Below are 18,212 nucleotides of genomic sequence, written 5' to 3' on the forward strand. Positions count from 1 at the left end.
AGGCACCTGACTGTGCGCCAAATTTATAGCCGGCCAACAACTTGCACCGTCCTGTAAGCTTATTCTGGGATGTTGATGTCTCAGGATATGCCAGAGAAGAAACTGAAGAATGAGGAGTATTCTCCTGAATCTTCTTGTTTGGATTGGACCAGCAAGTATGTGCATGTCATCTCTGTATACCATCCTTCGATGGTCACATCTGTGGGCCGTCTTCTGCGCTAACCATAACGTATGCAAGATGGTTATTATTAGCCAGATATCTAACATGCCCAGTTGCCCACTGTCATTCTAAGCTATGTTCTTCTCTTGGTTTTTCCCATTTCACAATTAGTCAGTCATTATGTGTCATGTTATTTTCAATTAAGCATCTGCTACAAAAGTTTTGACCACATAGATTACATTTCTACTATCTCAAAACATGCTTGTTGCCTTAAATTCAGGGTATGGGACTGCATCTCCTAACTTGGCTGAGGACTAAAATGGTTGATGCTTCTAATACATAATACAGAAAGCGGAGTAATATAACAGGTGCTTTTTATATGCAGTATCGAGAAACTCTGCCTAGAAGTAAGTAACCTACTTCTCACTTTTGTAAGCAAGTAGTTCTTTGCCTCTGGAAAATAAAATAGACCCACAAGTTACAGTGTGGCATATTTTTTTGGCGAAATTTATCAATTATCATGGCCTAATCATAGGTACAAACGTTTTATTCATGCCCTGCCATCAGTATGGAGATTTATTCTCCGATACAAACTAAATAGCTGTTTTCAACAAGACTGGCAAATATGGCTCCACATGGCAGAGTTACATGTTTACAAGTTCATCTGGGGGCTGAGAGAATTGATGCGGCAGGTACAGCTGAAGAAGTGGACCGGCATACTGGAACAGAGATCGCAGGGCTCAGGTCAAAGAAGTTGTAATCCAAATTGGCTTCCACATCCCTCTCTCCTTCAATGACCTTCACCACCAGTGACATGGCAGGCCTTCTGTTTTTGTCACTCTGCAAACACCACATTGCTAGCTTCATCACCTCAACCACTTCCTCCTTGTGTAAGTGCATGTCATCGCTGTTTCCATCGATCATGTCTTCCAGCTGGCCGTTCTCCGCCTTCCCCTGAAGCAAGGTAATGAGTTGTACGCTTCCTTCTGGTTGAGAGTAGTCCAGGTTCTTTCTTCCGCTGATGATCTCCATGACAACAACACCAAAGCTGTAGACATCAACCTTCTCAGTGATTTGAGATGTCAACCACTCAGGTGCCATATACCCAGGTGTTCCCCTCATTCTGGTCATTACTTGACTATCTTCCCTGTCTATCAGCTTGGACAGCCCAAAATCGGACACCTTTGCATTGAAGTTGTCATCTAAGAGGATGTTATGTGGTTTGATGTCCAGATGAGCAATCCTCTGCCTACAATCCTCATGAAGGTAAGAGAGGCCCTTGGCAATGTCAGTAACAATCTTGCGTCTTGTACACCAATCAAGGGGAGTACTGTTATGTTTGTAATGGATCCACTTTTCGAGCGACCCTCTTGGCATATACTCATAAACCAAGAGCCTATGTGATTTCTCTGCACAGAAGCCAACCAGCTTGACCAAATTGATGTGCTGAATGCAACCAATTATCTGGACTTCTGCCAAGAATTCCTTCTTTCCCTGACCAGCTCTGTCCAACTGTTTTATGGCAACAGTCTCTTCGCCTAACTGCCCCTTGAAAACTGAGCCAAATCCTCCTTCGCGGAGTTTGTTGCTGAATTTGTTGGTTGTTACTTTCAGCTTCTCAAAGGTGAATCTCGAGGGCATTCCAGGTATGTTGGTGAATTCCTCATCTTTTTCTTGATATCGCCTTCTTATGACCCACAAGGCAAAGATAAGCAGGATTAGTAAAGCAATTGATCCTGCAAGCAGGGGACCTAAAAGCACCCTTCGCTTTGCTGTCTGAGGTGGATGTGTCATCTGGATTTTCAGATATGCTGAATTATTCCCGACTGAATAACCTGCCTGTAGTGTAAGGACTTGTTTTACTAAGGAACAACCACCAGCATTTGGACCGTAGGAGCGAAACATGGCAGCTTTGCATGAGCAAGTCCTCAAGCAAGAGAGCTTACATGTCTCCTCATCACTCTCTTGTGCTTCTATGGAGTTGTTCTGATAGAAGTAAGACAAATCAGGAAAAGCTACGAGTCTGTGATCTTGCATAGATTGGCAGGAAATTGGGGTTTCCAGTACACAACCAAGATTGGGTGACTGGTTGATGATCTGCTTAAAATATGTCGCGTTATTTGAAGTTGGGCAGGAGCACTGGCCTCCCGAGCAGATGCCATACTCCCCACATGCAGTTGGGTAATCACAGTCTTCCTGTTGTAAGACATCGCGTGGTACCAACATCATCTCTAGGTCTCCGTCTACCCAGTCGTATAACCTGAGATGGCCGTCAGACTCAAACCTGATGAACTGAAAAAGTGAAGCCCATAGAGGATGCAAGTTTAACAATATCTGTGGCCTGGAGGCTGCGTCAAAGACGGTGAGACTACTGTTCACAAGGGTGATGTATGAGTTGTTTCCAATAGATGCCGGAAGTGCATAGTATTCCTGAGGTTGGGCAGATCCAACATAAGCAGATAGACCACCAGAAAGAACAGTGAAGTAAAATCTGTCGCTGGCACTCCGGTAGGTGAAGGAGGAGTTAGACCTCAGGGTCATTCCCTCCAACAGTGGCTGCATGGGAAGCAAAGTATCTGTCGGGTGATCGAATGACTGCCAGACTGACCTGTTATTTTGATCGAAGAGCACCAGATTGCCGAGGTCATTGATGGTCATCCCAGCAACAGACTGGCCTGATGTGTTGGTGGACCAAACAGGCTGTTATCGGCATCCCGAAGAACCAAATCACCACCGGGGTGAAGTTGAGGGTGGCATTCAGCTGGACCTGGTGGTCGCCGTTTGCAGACCAGACAACTGCCATTGGTTCCCTAAGCAGCCTCCTATCTGACTGGTTTACAAGAGCAGCTACATAGACTCCAAAAACGTTCTTAACGCTGTAGTAATCACTGTAGAAGCCAGCAGCAAAAACAAGACTGTGATTGCCGGGGACAGGGCGTGCGATTAAAGGATCAACACTGTAAAATCTGCCTACTTCTTGATAGCTTGTAGTGGTCCAGACGGTGGACAAATCTGCAGAGGGACCAGGAGGGTAGCCCCGAATAGAATCACAGCGGCCTTGGATGGTTAGACCTGCGAGGACGACGAGGACGAACACGAGGGGGCTTACAAGAGCCATGGATGCAGGCTTGCAGCAGAGAGTATCGGAAGAGAGTAAGGCGCAAAATATCACACTTGGAGTGGCTGTTCTATTTGTGTGGTTTCTTCTGTAGCAAATATACAAGAGGAGGCATATAGATGGGCATTTGCACTGGCTCTTCTTATCAGACTGGGTGAGTATACAAGGACCAGACTGAATCCATGGAGCCATGGTCTCTAGCCTCTAGGTCTTTATGATAGCAATGTGTGTGTGTGTGTGCTTTCTGTTCGCTGCACATATGCAGCACCATTGATTTGCTGACCTGTTGATGGGAGGTCTGTATTCATTACGTGATAACTTGTGCGCTTTCTTTCTCCAAATGGTCCAAATCATGTCTTCAATTGAGACTTGAATTGGTCAAATTTGCCTAAACTACACGGCACCAGGAAAACGAGACAGTAACCAATCATATCACATTTGTATTTTTCTCTTGGATACGAAATTACCAATCTATTTCGCCATGTGTCTGTTTGTGATGTAGAGGGGAAGAGAAGAATATTATGATTCTCTTCAGCTTGTGGTGCTATGGTCACGGGGCAACATTCCCTTTCCAGAGCAGAGCAGGTTGCAGAACAGCACATCAGATCGGTTCATGTGATGAACGGTAAATTCGAAAACAATATCCAAAATAATCTGATTTACTTTTTTGGCACACAAAAGATGTTCTAGTTTTCTAGCCACGTGCAAATTTTGTGGCGATAAGACATTGGGGGAGCTCTGGACTGAAAAAATATCAGTGCTCAACAAAATCGAAGCTCTGAAAAAGGTTTGAAATTTCCTTGAGAAACCTTCTCTTTTCAGTATCTCCTAAACCCCTGACAGTTAAGGAAATGCCAACCATCCAAGTCGCATCTTTAGAATTTTATATCCAACTTTGGCTTCACACTGAATCATTCAGCAGAAGCATGTTTGCTTCTAAGTCGGATGTAAAGACAAAGAAAAAAGCTAAAGGCACTATATTATCTCTAAGCTCCTCATTATCTTCCTCTAGATCACAGTCAGAAACCAAATATTTTACAGTCTTTGGATCAAGACACTTTAGTTTTGATTCAGCCCTAAGTGCTCTATGTTCATCCCTTTTCTTATTAGCAAGAAATAAGCTACTACTTCCTCTGTTCCTAAATATATGACGTTTTGAACTGCCAAAACGTCATATATTTAGGAACGGAGGAAGTACTCCCTCCGTCCCATAATATAAGAACGTTTTTTTACCACTAGTGTAGTGTAAAAAACGTTCTTATATTATGGGACGGAGGGAGTACTTGTTAGTCTTTGGATTAAACTGCTTTTGATACAGACCTAGTGGTTAGATTGTTCATAGTCCGAGTCCTTAATCTTCTTCCTAGCGTGTATCAAGACATGGCAGGCTGAGTGCTATATATTTTGTTGTATCTTTCCCCCTTCTTAAATGAAAAAGCAGAACACCTGCTATTGCCCGTCAAAAAAGAAAGAAACTACTTCAGCCAGTTCAAGATCTTTAATAGTAGAAACAGAATTATCTACTTCCTTAGGCCTTACAGAATTATCTACTTCCTTAGGCCTTGTATAAAATGCAAAGTGCTTAAGGAAGGTGCTTGAAATAAATCAATTTTTATTTAATCATCGGTACTTATTTGTAGAAGGTAGACATTTAATTAGGCACCCCTCTTCGGAAATAAGCATCCATGCTTAAGAAAACTCCGGTTTATTTTACTAAGCACCTCCCTAAGCACCTTGTATTGTATGAGGCCTCAGGGGTTCTGCCTAAAAATGCTAATAATAATAAATAAACTCCTACCCATCTAGTGATATGGGAAATAAAGCTAGGGACAGTTTTTTAGGTATCAGAGAAAGGATCTTCACATGGTTCATGTCCAGGTTTCCCTTCTTAGCCATTTCAGTAGCCTTGTCCATAATCTGGTCCTACTCATTGTGTTTGTTTCTTCACTTATTCTTCTAGTAACTTATCCATAGCTGCCTAGCTGCTTTTTGAATCCTTGCCTCAGCTTCCAAGAGCTTCTGTTTTTTGATACCAGTCTCCCAGATCTAGAGTTTCTACCCCCTCCCTTGCGCAGATATGGAGGATATTTGGGCTTGGCATCTAAAAAAGAACGGACAGTCCAATCGGCATATGGGGCCTTGATCTTGCAACAATGACTAAACGCTCTTATATTTCTTTATGGAGGGAGTAACATCGGGCACGGAGGAGAGACTAGGAAGCACTCGAGAAAATTATCGGGTCTAGCTTGATGTTCCTCCCAAGGTGAGAAACTTTTGGTGTCGACGGTTTCGTTCCATGTCGGGCAGTACCGAGAGATCACCACAATGAAAGTGTTTCTGGGAAAGGTGTGTCTAGGTCTCGGTCGACTGAGACTTAACCAAGTCTCGATCAAGTGATATAGTAGTATATAAGAAAAAAAAAGAAAAAAACCTGAAAATATAATTTGTGTATGAATCTTCACGTAAGATCAAAGGAATATAACATCAACTGAGACATGTCTCACTGGCCTGAGACTTGGCAAAACTGTTCTGGAACTGTGAAGGTTGTGGGCTGGTGCCTGGAGGAATCTGTTTATCATGCCTTCATCATGAATATGGTGAATCCTAACGCTTTGCGCGCACAACGCGAATCCGTGCTTATTCATGTGGATGTGTGCCCCTTGCATGTGCATGTTTCTTTTCTCTCTCTCTCTCACTACACACGCTGCACATACCACATACTGACACATGCATGCCTACTTTATCTTCCCTCTCCCTTCTAATTAAATCACCTTTTATTTTGCTTTGACAATTTAGATGGTTCATATCTTTCAAACCAAAATTGTGTTTTTAAAACTTTTTACATATTTGAACTCGTGGTGCCAAGCCCTTTCGAACAAGATCAGGTTTGGATACATTTGAAACACATTTTTGTTTGAAACAGTGAAGAACTTTCTAGATTGTAGGTCTGCAGTTTGTTAGAAATATTAAAAAACTTTGCTAGAAATTTTATCTAGAGCCGAAGAACTTTGTTAACACGGTGTCTGAACTTTGCCATAAAAAATAGAAGAACTTTATATACACAGTGTGATTGTTAGTTCGTGGTGTGTGAAAAAAAGGAATCCCCTGAATTAATCTGAATGTGAGATCTTAATTAGCATCCACGTAGGTTAGGCGCCCAACTAAAAAGTATTGCAGTCTAGTATTGCCACCTTAAAACGTGATGAATGCAGCGACTTGTGACGGCAAAATTTTGTGTTTTGACCCTTCTCGTATACAAATTCAGGATCTGACCCCGGTTCGAATTTTTTCTGGCATTTGACCCTTTTTCTTACCGTCAGGGTGGCTGGCGGTAGGGTTAGACAGCCTACCGCCAGAGTCCCTAGTGGTAGGATACTAATCCACGGTAGCACGTGGAGACGACTGTCGTCCCCCTCCGTCGCACCCTACCGCCAGGGTCCCTGGCGGTAGGCTGTATAACCCTACCGCCAGCACCCCTGGCGGTAGGGTGCGAGCAGTTATTTCTCCCGACCCCCGCCCCTGCCTTTTCTTCCCACCCACTCCCCTGTTGGCAGTTCCTCTTCCTCCCCCTCGCCCCTCTCTTCCTCTCTCATCTCCTCCACTCTCCCCCTCGGATCTTCATCGTTTCTTCACCGTTTTTGCGGATCGAGATGGCCCCAAAGAGAGAAACGTAAGCTCCTACAATCCCTTCAAGTAGTTTTTGCAAACTTGCTTCCGATTCGACGCATTATTTGCTTGAAATCCCTCATCTTTTTGAATTTTGATTGGAATTTGTTTCACCTAGGATTGTTTTAGCTTGATTGTAGTTCTAGTTCTTAGTTCTTTAGTAACTAGTGGTATTGAATATGAACTCTAATCAATAGTTCATATGTTAGTGTGAAGATGAACCCTAGTTCATAATTTTTGTTGTTGAAAAAAGTATGATGTAATGGATGTGGGAGGACTTGCTTTGTCTTATGATGCATGTTGATATGATGATATGAAGATGTTGTTTGGAGAAAATACATTCAAGATGAATTCTATTTAAAAATATTTGTTAAAAAACTAATGATATGATGCATGTTGGAGGATTTTATTTTGATATGATGCATGTTGATATGATGTGATCCATCATGTGTAGTACATGTTGTTGGAGGATTATGCTTAAGATGAACCCTAGTTCATTTAACCAAGAAATTTTATTTTTTGTTTATGTATGCTTATGATGCTTTTGTTTATGAAATTTTATTAAGGCAGGCACCTCTTGAGGACAACGTCGGCCCACGGTACCCCATGGTTGACTACGCATTCGACAAGGGTCATCGTGCCCGTTTCATAAAGAACGGAGTGGTAAGCAATATGGAGGAAATATTGATCAAAGTTTTCGGATTGATGAAAACAAGTTTGTAACTCTTGCCGTCCACTTTTTGACAGATGCTCCTGCCACTGCGCATGAGGGGTCACGGGGTTGCTGCGAATATGGACTACGACGAGCGCTACGCGCCGTACTTCAAGAGAGCTCGACTATTGGGTTTCATGTTGCAGTTCAAGCCTCAGGAACCGACGCTTGTCCACGCAGCTCTGACAGCTTTGATTGACCGGTGACGACCGGAGACCCATTCTTTCCATCTCCCATGCGGGGAGATGACGGTGACCCTAGAGGATTGGGCGATGATTACTGCCATGCCGATCAATGGTCAAGCACTGACCGGACGAGTGGAGAGGACCAACTGGCAGCAGAGGGTTACCACCCTCATCGGTGACTGCCCCAATGCTAAGGTGATGTAGGGTGGAACCCTATGTGGACGATCTTTCACGTTTGGAGTGGATCCTACGGGGAGACAAGAAGAACGAGCGGAAGAACACGAGGAAATCACGGGGAGGAACGAGGGAAAACACTCAACCAACTAGGAATCGGTCACACAAGTGCTAGATCAAAGAACACAAAGAGATACACGAGATCCAAAGTCAACAAAGGTAGGGATACAAAGGTAACCGATCTTCTCCGTGAGGAGGTCTTGAATCCACAAGGGGATCTTCCCACGAGGGGGGTCTTGAATCCGATAGGATCTTCTCCGAAGAGGCCGCGGTCTCTCACGAGGAGGAGATCCGATGGATGAGCGAAGCTCTATCTCACATATGAGCTAAATCAACGCTACTCTAACTAGGAGGAGGTGGAGGAGTATATATAGTCTAGAGCCACGAAGGGGTAAGTGAGGGCGAAGGGGTACATGGGCTCGGCCCAATACACTGTGCACAGACAGGGCGGTAGTACCGGTCCTTCGGGCGGTAGTACCGCTTGAGGCGCGCAAGCGGTAGTACCGCTATGATGGGCGGTAGTACCGCTCTGGCGCCGATCGATCTCCGAAGTTTGTCGGGTTGAGCGGTAGTAGGGCGGATGCCGGACGGTAGTGCCGCTTGGGTGGCCTCAGCGGTAGTACCGCTTGGAGTGAGCGGTAGTACCGCTAGGGTGGCTTCAGCGGTAGTACCGCTTGGAGTGGGCGGTAGTACCGCTCATTCTGGAGCGGCCAGGTTCTCTTCCTCCTTCTCTTCCATGCTTGGCCTTGGTCCTTGGATTCTCCATGGTCGTCTCGGTTGTACCTGAGTATATGCAAGATCCATGCATGAGGTAGTAGCCATGTCTCACATGTAGAAAGTGAAGGTTAGGAGAGGAGCGAGTTCACCTTGTGTCCAATGGTGTATATTCGAGGTCTCTTCATATGTCCTCTTGGGGCTTGAAGAGTAGTCGGAGTGTACATGGGGATGAACGTGGGATGCTCCGCATCATCTCCCCCCCCCCTTGGGAAATATCCGACCTCGGATCGTGATGCTCATCACCATGGACACGGTTGTCGTAGACGAACTTGTAGTTGGACGAAGTTGAAGACAAGGCGCAATCCAAGTAGTCCAAGGTGTCGTCGGAGTGATAAACATGCAAAAAGAGCAAACACAAGCAACACTCGGAAATACAATGGTTAGCGCACACAAAGTGTTCCTCATGTAAGAATGAGTCTGTGCGGCAAGATTGGTCATGACAAAGCGCATGAAGCTTATCAAGATGATCTAGAATGAGATGCAAAGCATTCATGGGAGGAAATGCAATCATCGTGCACACAAATGTGTTGTAAATATGATCAATGCAACCACGGTGCAAAATGATGTCATAGTGAGACGGTTTATCAATAGCATGAATATGGCAATGGATGCTCAACATGTGTATGTTATCATGCAATTGATGGTGGACAATATGATCATTATGTATGAATATGCCATCAAGGAAGATCACAACAAATTTGCTAAGGAAATGCACAAGCTCATATATCATGGATGACATGGGAATACAAGATGCAACAAGGCAATCATAATGTGAGTCAATCCATGCATGAGGTGCAAACTTGTGGTAAGTATGACATGTCCATCGAGCATTACATGTGGGAGCACAATCAATAAATATGTAGGTGTGAGTGCAATGTGCCAAAGGAGTGTTGATGTACCAATGCTCGATGTCGTGGCATGAGTGGAAATCCGAAGGTACATCCAAGAAGTCCGAGCGCTCCTCAATGTAAAGGTCCATAGAGCCAATTTCCAATGTCTCTCCTCCGTTCATGAGATGTATCATGTAGACAACAAGAAGGAAACAACAATGAAAGAATGACCCATCCAATATGCGTATTTGAGGATGGCTCAAAGAGAAGGAGTTCACCTTTATGAGGATGTCGAAAATGTTGGTTTCGCACATCGTGTATGCCTTCACATAACCAATATGTCTCATGACGGTAATGCCTTGTGAATCCTTCAAAACGAAAGAACATGACAAACACTCGGAAAAACAAATGAGGTTAGCGGACATGCAAAACCTATCATTCGAGTGGTAATATACCGAACAAGTGTATGCATCATGCTCATCATAAGAAGGTACAAGGGAGCATTTCATAGTGTGGAGGCATATGATGCAAGAACAACCAAATACAAGAGGCTCAAGGAAAGAAGTATCCATCACAAGTAAGGTGTTAAAGTCTCCGAAATCAATAAGCATAGTATGGTTGCACTCAATACAAGTGGATATGAAAGAGGCAACTAATGGACACAAGAGACAATGATCAAGATATATCATGTGAGAGGCATGAGCATATATGTCATCAACCCAAGAAAGCAAGTAATAGTGGAATATGGGTGATGCAACATAGCAAGCAATCATATCAATCAAGTCAAGCAAGCTAGTAGTGCGAAGATGCAACATACTAGGAGGAATCATGGCAAGCATGTCATTGGTGCAAATAATGGGCATGAATAATTCACATGTCATATCACAAGCATGAAAGCAAGATGTGAGGAAAATAGCATGAATGAATTGGCGAGAGACCATATGTAAATAGCAATGGGGCATCATGACTCTACCAACACAACAAGCATCAATAGCATGGGGCACATGATAAACATGGCAAAAGCAACAAGGATCTCCACCAAGCATGCAAATACACATAGGAGTATCATAATGGTGCATCATGGGTAAATGCAAGCAAGGGTCACAATTGCATGGCAAAGGCATAGAAACAAGTATAACATGCAAAGTGAACACGATAGTATGGGCATAAGGTGACAAGTGGTAAATGGCCCATAGCCGCGTGAGAGCCAAGTAGAAGAGATGCGCGTAGTCCTTGCGCGAAAGGAATGGTGGAAAGAATAGTCCACGGGATCCCAAAGCATCTTTGCCCTCAAGAGCTCGTTTCGTCAACTCTTGGGATTGAGAGGTTGACGAGTATACATGAGTACCTACACAAAACAAAGACAAAGAGAAAATTGTGTGTGCATGGTATATGTACACATCATCCATCATGATGCGCACGTGCTTGTGTCGGTTAGCACAAAATATCCAATGCTTAAATAAATGAGATGCACGATATAGAAACATGTCATCCATCATGAGAGGTTTGTTATGATGTATGTCATAATGGAGACTCAAAGGATGTAATGCATCATGAGAAATATCTAGAGCATTATTATTCATGGAATGCATATGGTGTACACTATCATGGGAATCATTCAAAGTATGAAATGCATCAAGATCTCCTAATATGTATGAGGAAACTATGGGGGTCTCCTCATGAGCAAGAGTAGAAACATCACATGGAGAATATTGACAACATCCAAAACAAAGCATATTTGGTTCAATGTGATCATGGCATGACATAATAGATGAATTGCGCAAATCATGTAAAGGAAGCATGTCAATATCATCACAAGAGAAGCAAAAGCCAATGACCATCATCTCGTCATCTATGCCATAAGTGCATATGGGATTGATTTTAATGGGGTATGCATAGTTACTATGTTGAGATTGTAATGATGCAATATGGGAGATCTCACTCATAGCATATTACAAGTTCAATGGATTGTCAAACATGATGTGACCAAAAGAATTTTCACATGATATCCTATGGAGCATAGCATCACAACTAGGCAACTCAACATGCTCATCATCATATTCATCATAAATAGGTAAGTCAAGGCATGAAGAAGTCTCACTAGCATGAAGCATGGCAATAGGTGTGTCAACATCATGGGAGCAATCATTGGTAAGAGAGTCCACTAGTGGGACAAGAGAAGCACCATCACCTATGTTACCTTTTGAGCGTTTCTCATGTGTTGTAGGTGAGGTGTTGAAGACCGTCTCGTTGTCATCTTCATGTTGATGGAACCATGTGGGTGGTGCATCATCGTCCACCATGGCCATCGGTTTCTTCATTGGAGGGATGGACTCGTCGAGGATAGGCATGCCGTCATGTAGGAGACCTAGCACCAAAGAACAAAACACACTAGGAGTAGAGGTTAAGGCGTTAGAAATCATAGTGGCCTCACGTGCCGTGTCTACTACCTCACTCTCTAAGTGTTGTGGATCACTCACTCCCTCAAGGATGCTCTCACTCATATGGTTGGTGGAGTCACTCAAATGGCGCTCAACCTCACATAGGTTGTGTGGCATGCTCTCATGTGTGGGGCTAGTGGTGGTCACACTCATCCTCTCATAGGAAATGCTCTCAGTGTCATGTATAGTGGAGTCACTCATGTCACTCATGGGGTGGTGGCTCTCCTCACATGACAAATGGGACATATCAATATATGTGGGTGTTGGAGAGATGTTGGTGCAAATGTCTCCATGCGCGGTCGAGTAGCTTGACTCGGAGGATGAGTCCAATATGGGCACCATCTTCATGTTGTTGAAGAGGTTCGTGCTTGTCGCCGTAGTCGAAGGGGATGGTCCTTGCTCGACCGTCTTGTCGCCGTCTTGGTGTTGGAGGTCCATATGATGTGGCACCTCATAGCTCGTCTCCATGACCGAAGGGAATTTCCCATGCTCGGCCATCTTCCTTGGGGGGCTTCCGAAGATGGAAGTGTCGCCCTCGCTTGTAGGTGGTCGCCTTGGACTTGATGAAGTCGTTGTAGGCGTACTCATGGGAAGTAGGCAAAGATGTCGTACGTCCAAAGGCAAAGATGCCTTGATAGCACTTGGCGAAGATGCCAAAGTGGTTGTTGTAGCTGTAACACCGTCTTGGTGGTGGTCGTCTCGCGGTCTTCTCTTGTGCTTATGAAGCTTGGACTTGGCGTGAAGTAGCGCTTGTTGGGACTTGTGCATTTGCGCTTGTGGAGCATCTTCATGATGATGACGTCATTGTCGTGCTTGAGCTCCTTGGCGTTCGTCGTCGTCGTGCACATGATGCTTGGAGGTGACTTGCCCTTCATGACGATGTTGATCGCGAATGTGATGGTGGTCGCCATGTAGATGTTGACTTGGACGACTTGCGCTTGCATCTTGTTTGTGCTCCGAAGATGATCGACTTGGTCGTCGCCGCCTTGAAGATGACGAAGGGGAAGTAGACTTGATCAAGGCTCTAATCTCCTCCATCCTTGCATCTTGCTCCTCTTTATGTGCGGCAAGCTTCTTGTCGAAGTAGTCCCTTCTCCTCGCTTCGGAGTGATGAATGTCGATGGAGATGTTCTCGATGCGCTCTCGCAATCTTGATTGTGTGCCTTGCACTTGTCGTTGTAGATCGAAGATAGACGCTTTGGTGATGTAATTGTTCACGCCGTCGTTGTTGTCGAGGACCGAAGAGGAAATGCCTTGCCTATCCATCACAAGACTCGAGAAAATATGAGTGGGAGAAAGAGAAGAACTTATACCAATGTACCTTGACCGATGTTGACAATGAATCAAGTTCACTCAAATGCGGACAAAGAAATAGCACTATTGGTACCAATCCTTGTCGGTTCTCACACCTACACAAGTAAAGCTTATGGAGGAGCTCGGTGAGGATAGTGGCACAAAAATTTAATGCAAAATGTTAGCAAGAGTGAATAATGTTGAAAGAGATTCACAAATTCGCAAGCGAAACAAGTAGACCAATAGCAAAGTGGCACACAGAAACACACACACGGATAGATAAATGGGGTCGTGCAACCAAGGAATGAGCACAAAATGTGGAATCCACGGAAAACGCTCGTGTTGCACAACTCAAGAGAGATGCTAGCATGATTGCTCAATAGGTGGATATGACACTTATGCACAACCTATAAGATGCAAGATGGATAAACTTTCTATCCCAAGTATGCTATGTATGTATGGTTCCCGGTGTTTCTCTCAAGATGATCCAAGATGATTGTATATGAAAATCTTATGTGCAATGTGGTATGATGCTATGGCACTTGCTTACAAGCTTCTTTGCTCTCTTTCTTTTGCTTAAAAGCTTTATTTCTTTTTTTTTCTATGGCCACTTTTGCACAATGTACGAACCAAGATAGCAATTGTGTATATGCGGGAACAAACTTGTGACACAAGAGATGAAACCAATATATGCACCACGATAATATGGTATGTATGCTATGGGAAGTATGATCACTAATGTGCACAAGTTACGTTGCCGACAATACTCAAATGGCTAGTCTCAATAGGCAAGTAACGCAAAATGGGCTAGAGGTTATCAATGCGATGGCAAGGGTAATATACAATGGAGGGATATCACGATACCAAGATTATATGGAGGTTATCGTCCTTAGCGATGATGAGTGGCGGTGTTCTTGATGTAGATACCAAGATGATGGAGTCTCGTCCCTAAGTAGCCGAAACACCTTAGGAAACGGAAAAACCGCAAACTCAAAATCTCAAAGGCAAGTGTCAAATGGTGGTATCGGAAAGCGGTGGTGGTTTGCACTCGGCAATGTGGAAGTGGAATGATGGGCTATACATGTGTCCGAGTTGAAGTTGCCGTCCCTAAGTAGCCGAAACACCTTAGGAGACACAAGCCACAACTCAAACAAGCTCAAACAACAATTCGGTTAAGTTGCGATGGTGGAAGTGTATGGTGGGCACGGTTATGCGGAATTGGAGGTGGTGGTTGATGAAGAAGTAATCGTCCCTAAGTAGCCGAAACACCTTAGGAGACTCGAATCACTACTCAAGCAACCACTAATGCTATGGTGAACAAAATGGGTTAGGTTGCGGAAGTCGGTGGTGGTTATGCGGATGATATGGTGGTGGCCCTAGGCAAAGATGCCAATATTCATAAAATTTTATGGAGTCAAATGATGTTGGTGGTATTTTTGTGGGATGGGGGATGTCAATAGCTTCAAAACGAGCTAAAGAACGTCAAAATCGGAGTTCGGATGAATTAGTTATGGGCAAAACGGTGAAACTCGGAAAGCTGAAACTGGCCAGGGCGGTAGTACCGCTGGGGAGGGCGGTAGTACCGCTCGTGTCGGGATTTTTCGACTGTTTCGGCTGAAACGGGGCCTGGCGGTAGTACCGTTCGTGGGGTGGTAGTACCGCTTGAGGTTCTCAGCGGTAGTACCGCTTGGAGGGCGGTAGTACCGCTCGTGTCGGGATTTTCTCGATTGTTCGAATCGTTGCGCGATTTTGGGGCGGAAATAGGTGATTTCGGGGTCAAAATTTGATGGATTTTATGGATGGAAAGAGGTGAAACTTGGGAGAATGCTAGATCGACTCGAAACCAAGCAAATCCACGGATCAAAATCAACAAAACATCATCAAACCAACAAATCACAAAAAAATTTGGGGCTATTTTTGGTGGGGATTTTCGGATTTAGGGAAGAACACAACAAAATCAGGCTAGAAAACACGGGTAGGGGCTCCAAAAACGTGATCAACGTGGCTCATGATACCAAGATGATGTAGGGTGGAACCCTATGTGGACGATCTTTCACGTTTGGAGTGGATCCTACGGGGAGACAAGAAGAACGAGCGGAAGAACACGAGGAAATCACGAGGAGGAACGAGGGAAAACACTCAACCAACTAGGAATCGGTCACAAAGTGCTAGATCAAAGAACACAAAGAGATACACGAGATCCAAAGTCAACAAAGGTAGGGATACAAAGGTAACCGATCTTCTCCGTGAGGAGGTCTTGAATCCACAAGGGGATCTTCCCACGAGGGGGGTCTTGAATCCGATAGGATCTTCTCCGAAGAGGCCGCGGTCTCTCACGAGGAGGAGATCCGATGGATGAGCGAAGCTCTATCTCACATATGAGCTAAATCAACGCTACTCTAACTAGGAGGAGGTGGAGGAGTATATATAGTCTAGAGCCACGAAGGGGTAAGTGAGGGCGAAGGGGTACATGGGCTCGGCCCAATACACTGTGCACAAACAGGGCGGTAGTACCGGTCCTTCGGGCGGTAGTACCGCTTGAGGCGCGCAAGCGGTAGTACCGCTATGATGGGCGGTAGTACCGCTCTGGCGCCGATCGATCTTCGAAGTTTGTCAGGTTGAGCGGTAGTAGGGCGGATGCCGGACGGTAGTGCCGCTTGGGTGGCCTCAGCGGTAGTACCGCTTGGAGTGAGCGGTAGTACCGCTAGGGTGGCTTCAGCGGTAGTACCGCTTGGAGTGGGCGGTAGTACCGCTCGTTCTGGAGCGGCCAGGTTCTCTTCCTCCTTCTCTTCCATGCTTGGCCTTGGTCCTTGGATTCTCCATGGTCGTCTCGGTTGTACCTGAGTATATGCAAGATCCATGCATGAGGTAGTAGCCATGTCTCACATGTAGAAAGTGAAGGTTCGGAGAGGAGCGAGTTCACCTTGTGTCCAATGGTGTATATTCGAGGTCTCTTCATATGTCCTCTTGGGGCTTGAAGAGTAGTCGGAGTGTACATGGGGATGAACGTGGGATGCTCCGCATAATAAGGGTAATCGTACATCTGGTGTACCGTTGCCCTGGCTCTCGGAGCACCTTAAGACATGCCCCGAGGACGCCGATGAGGCGACTGTGGAGTGGTATGTGAGGGCCTACCTGTGGTATCTTCTCACGGAGGTCGTGTTTCCAGACAGCTCCAGGAACTCTGCCAACTGGTCGTATCTGTTCTTCCTAGCCGACTGGGATGCAGGGTATAGTTGGGGGACCGCATATCTTACCTACTTATACCATTCGGTAAGAGAGTATCTCATTGCCTACCTACGAAAGTATGTCCATCACATTTTGTTATATCTGATCCTCATTTGATGTTTTGCATCTTGACGACGCAACCTAGAGGACGGGAGACAAGTCCAATATGGATGGCTTTGTCTGGGGCCTCTCCATTTGGATGTGGGAGCGGCTGCCGGTGGGGTGTCTGCTACCTCTTAAGCATGCGTTGGTTTTCCCTTGAAGAGGAAAGGGTGATGCAGCAAAGTAGCATAAGTATTTCCCTCAGTTTTTGAGAACCAAGGTATCAATCCAGTAGGAGGCTACACGCAAATCCCTCGTACCTACACAAACAAATAAGAACCATGCAACCAACGCGATAAAGGGGTTGTCAATCCCTTCACGGCCACTTGCAAAAGTGAGATCTGATAGAGATAATAAGATAAATATTTTTGGTATTTTATTGATATAGATTGAAAAGTAAAGATTGCAAAATAAAATAGATCAGAAACTTATATGATGGAAAATAGACCCGGGGGCCATAGGTTTCACTAGTGGCTTCTCTCAAGATAGCATAAGTATTACGGTGGGTGAACAAATTACTGTCGAGCAATTGATAGAAAACTGCATAGTTATGAGAATATCTAGGCATGATCATGTATATAGGCATCACGTTCGCGACAAGTAGATCGAAACAATTCTGCATCTACTACTATTACTCCACACATCGACCACTATCCAGCATGCATCTAGAGTATTAAGTTCATAAGAACAGAGTAACGCATTAGGCAAGATGACATGATGTAGAGGGATAAACTCAAGCAATATGATATAAACCCATCTTTTTATCCTCGATGGCAACAACACAATACGTGCGTTGCTGCCCCTGCTGTCACTGGAAAGGAACCGCAAGATTGAACCCAAAGCTAACATTGCTCCCATTGCAAGAAAGATCAATCTAGTAGGCCAAACCAAACTGATAATTCGAAGAGACTTGCAAAGATAACAAATCATACATAAAAGAATTCAGAAGAGATTCAAATATTGTTCATAGATAATCTTGATCATAAACCCACAATTCATCAGATCTTGGAAAACACACTGCAAAAAGAGTTACATCAAATAGATCTCCAAGAAGATTGAGGAGAACTTTGTATTGAGATCCAAAGAGAGAGAAGAAGCCATCTAGCTAATAACTATGGACCCGAAGGTCTGTGGTAAACTACTCACACTTCATCGGAGAGGCTATGATGTTGATGTAGAAGCCCTCCGTGATCGATTCCCCCTCCGGTGGAGTGCCGGAAAAGGCCCCAAGATGAGATCTCATGGGTACAGAAGGTTGCGGCGGTGGAAATAGGGTTTCGTGGTGCTCCTGGATGTTTTCAGGGTATATGAGTATATATAGGCGAAGGAAGTCGGTCAGGGGAGCCACGAGGGGCCCACGAGGGGCCCACGAGGGTGGGAGGCGCGCCTACCCCCTGAGCACGCCTCCCTGCCTCGTGGCTGCCTCCTTTCTTTCTTGACATCCACTCCAAGTCTTCTGGATTGCG

The 18,212-nt window shown here is 44.8% G+C and overlaps 1 protein-coding gene across 1 annotated transcript; it reads right to left on the bottom strand.

The window, feature by feature from the left end:
• Positions 1–440: 440 nt before the first annotated feature.
• Positions 441–3,259, bottom strand: LOC119275340 (G-type lectin S-receptor-like serine/threonine-protein kinase SD2-5). The gene has a single exon (XM_037556159.1). The coding sequence runs from the start codon at positions 2,816–2,818 to the stop codon at positions 821–823; it is 1,998 nt and encodes a 665-aa protein (XP_037412056.1). The 5' UTR covers positions 2,819–3,259; the 3' UTR covers positions 441–820.
• Between the last annotated feature and the right edge of the window lie 14,953 nt (positions 3,260–18,212).

This window comes from Triticum dicoccoides, chromosome 3B (genome assembly GCF_002162155.2).
Source record: "Triticum dicoccoides isolate Atlit2015 ecotype Zavitan chromosome 3B, WEW_v2.0, whole genome shotgun sequence".
Lineage (NCBI taxonomy): Eukaryota > Viridiplantae > Streptophyta > Magnoliopsida > Poales > Poaceae > Triticum > Triticum dicoccoides.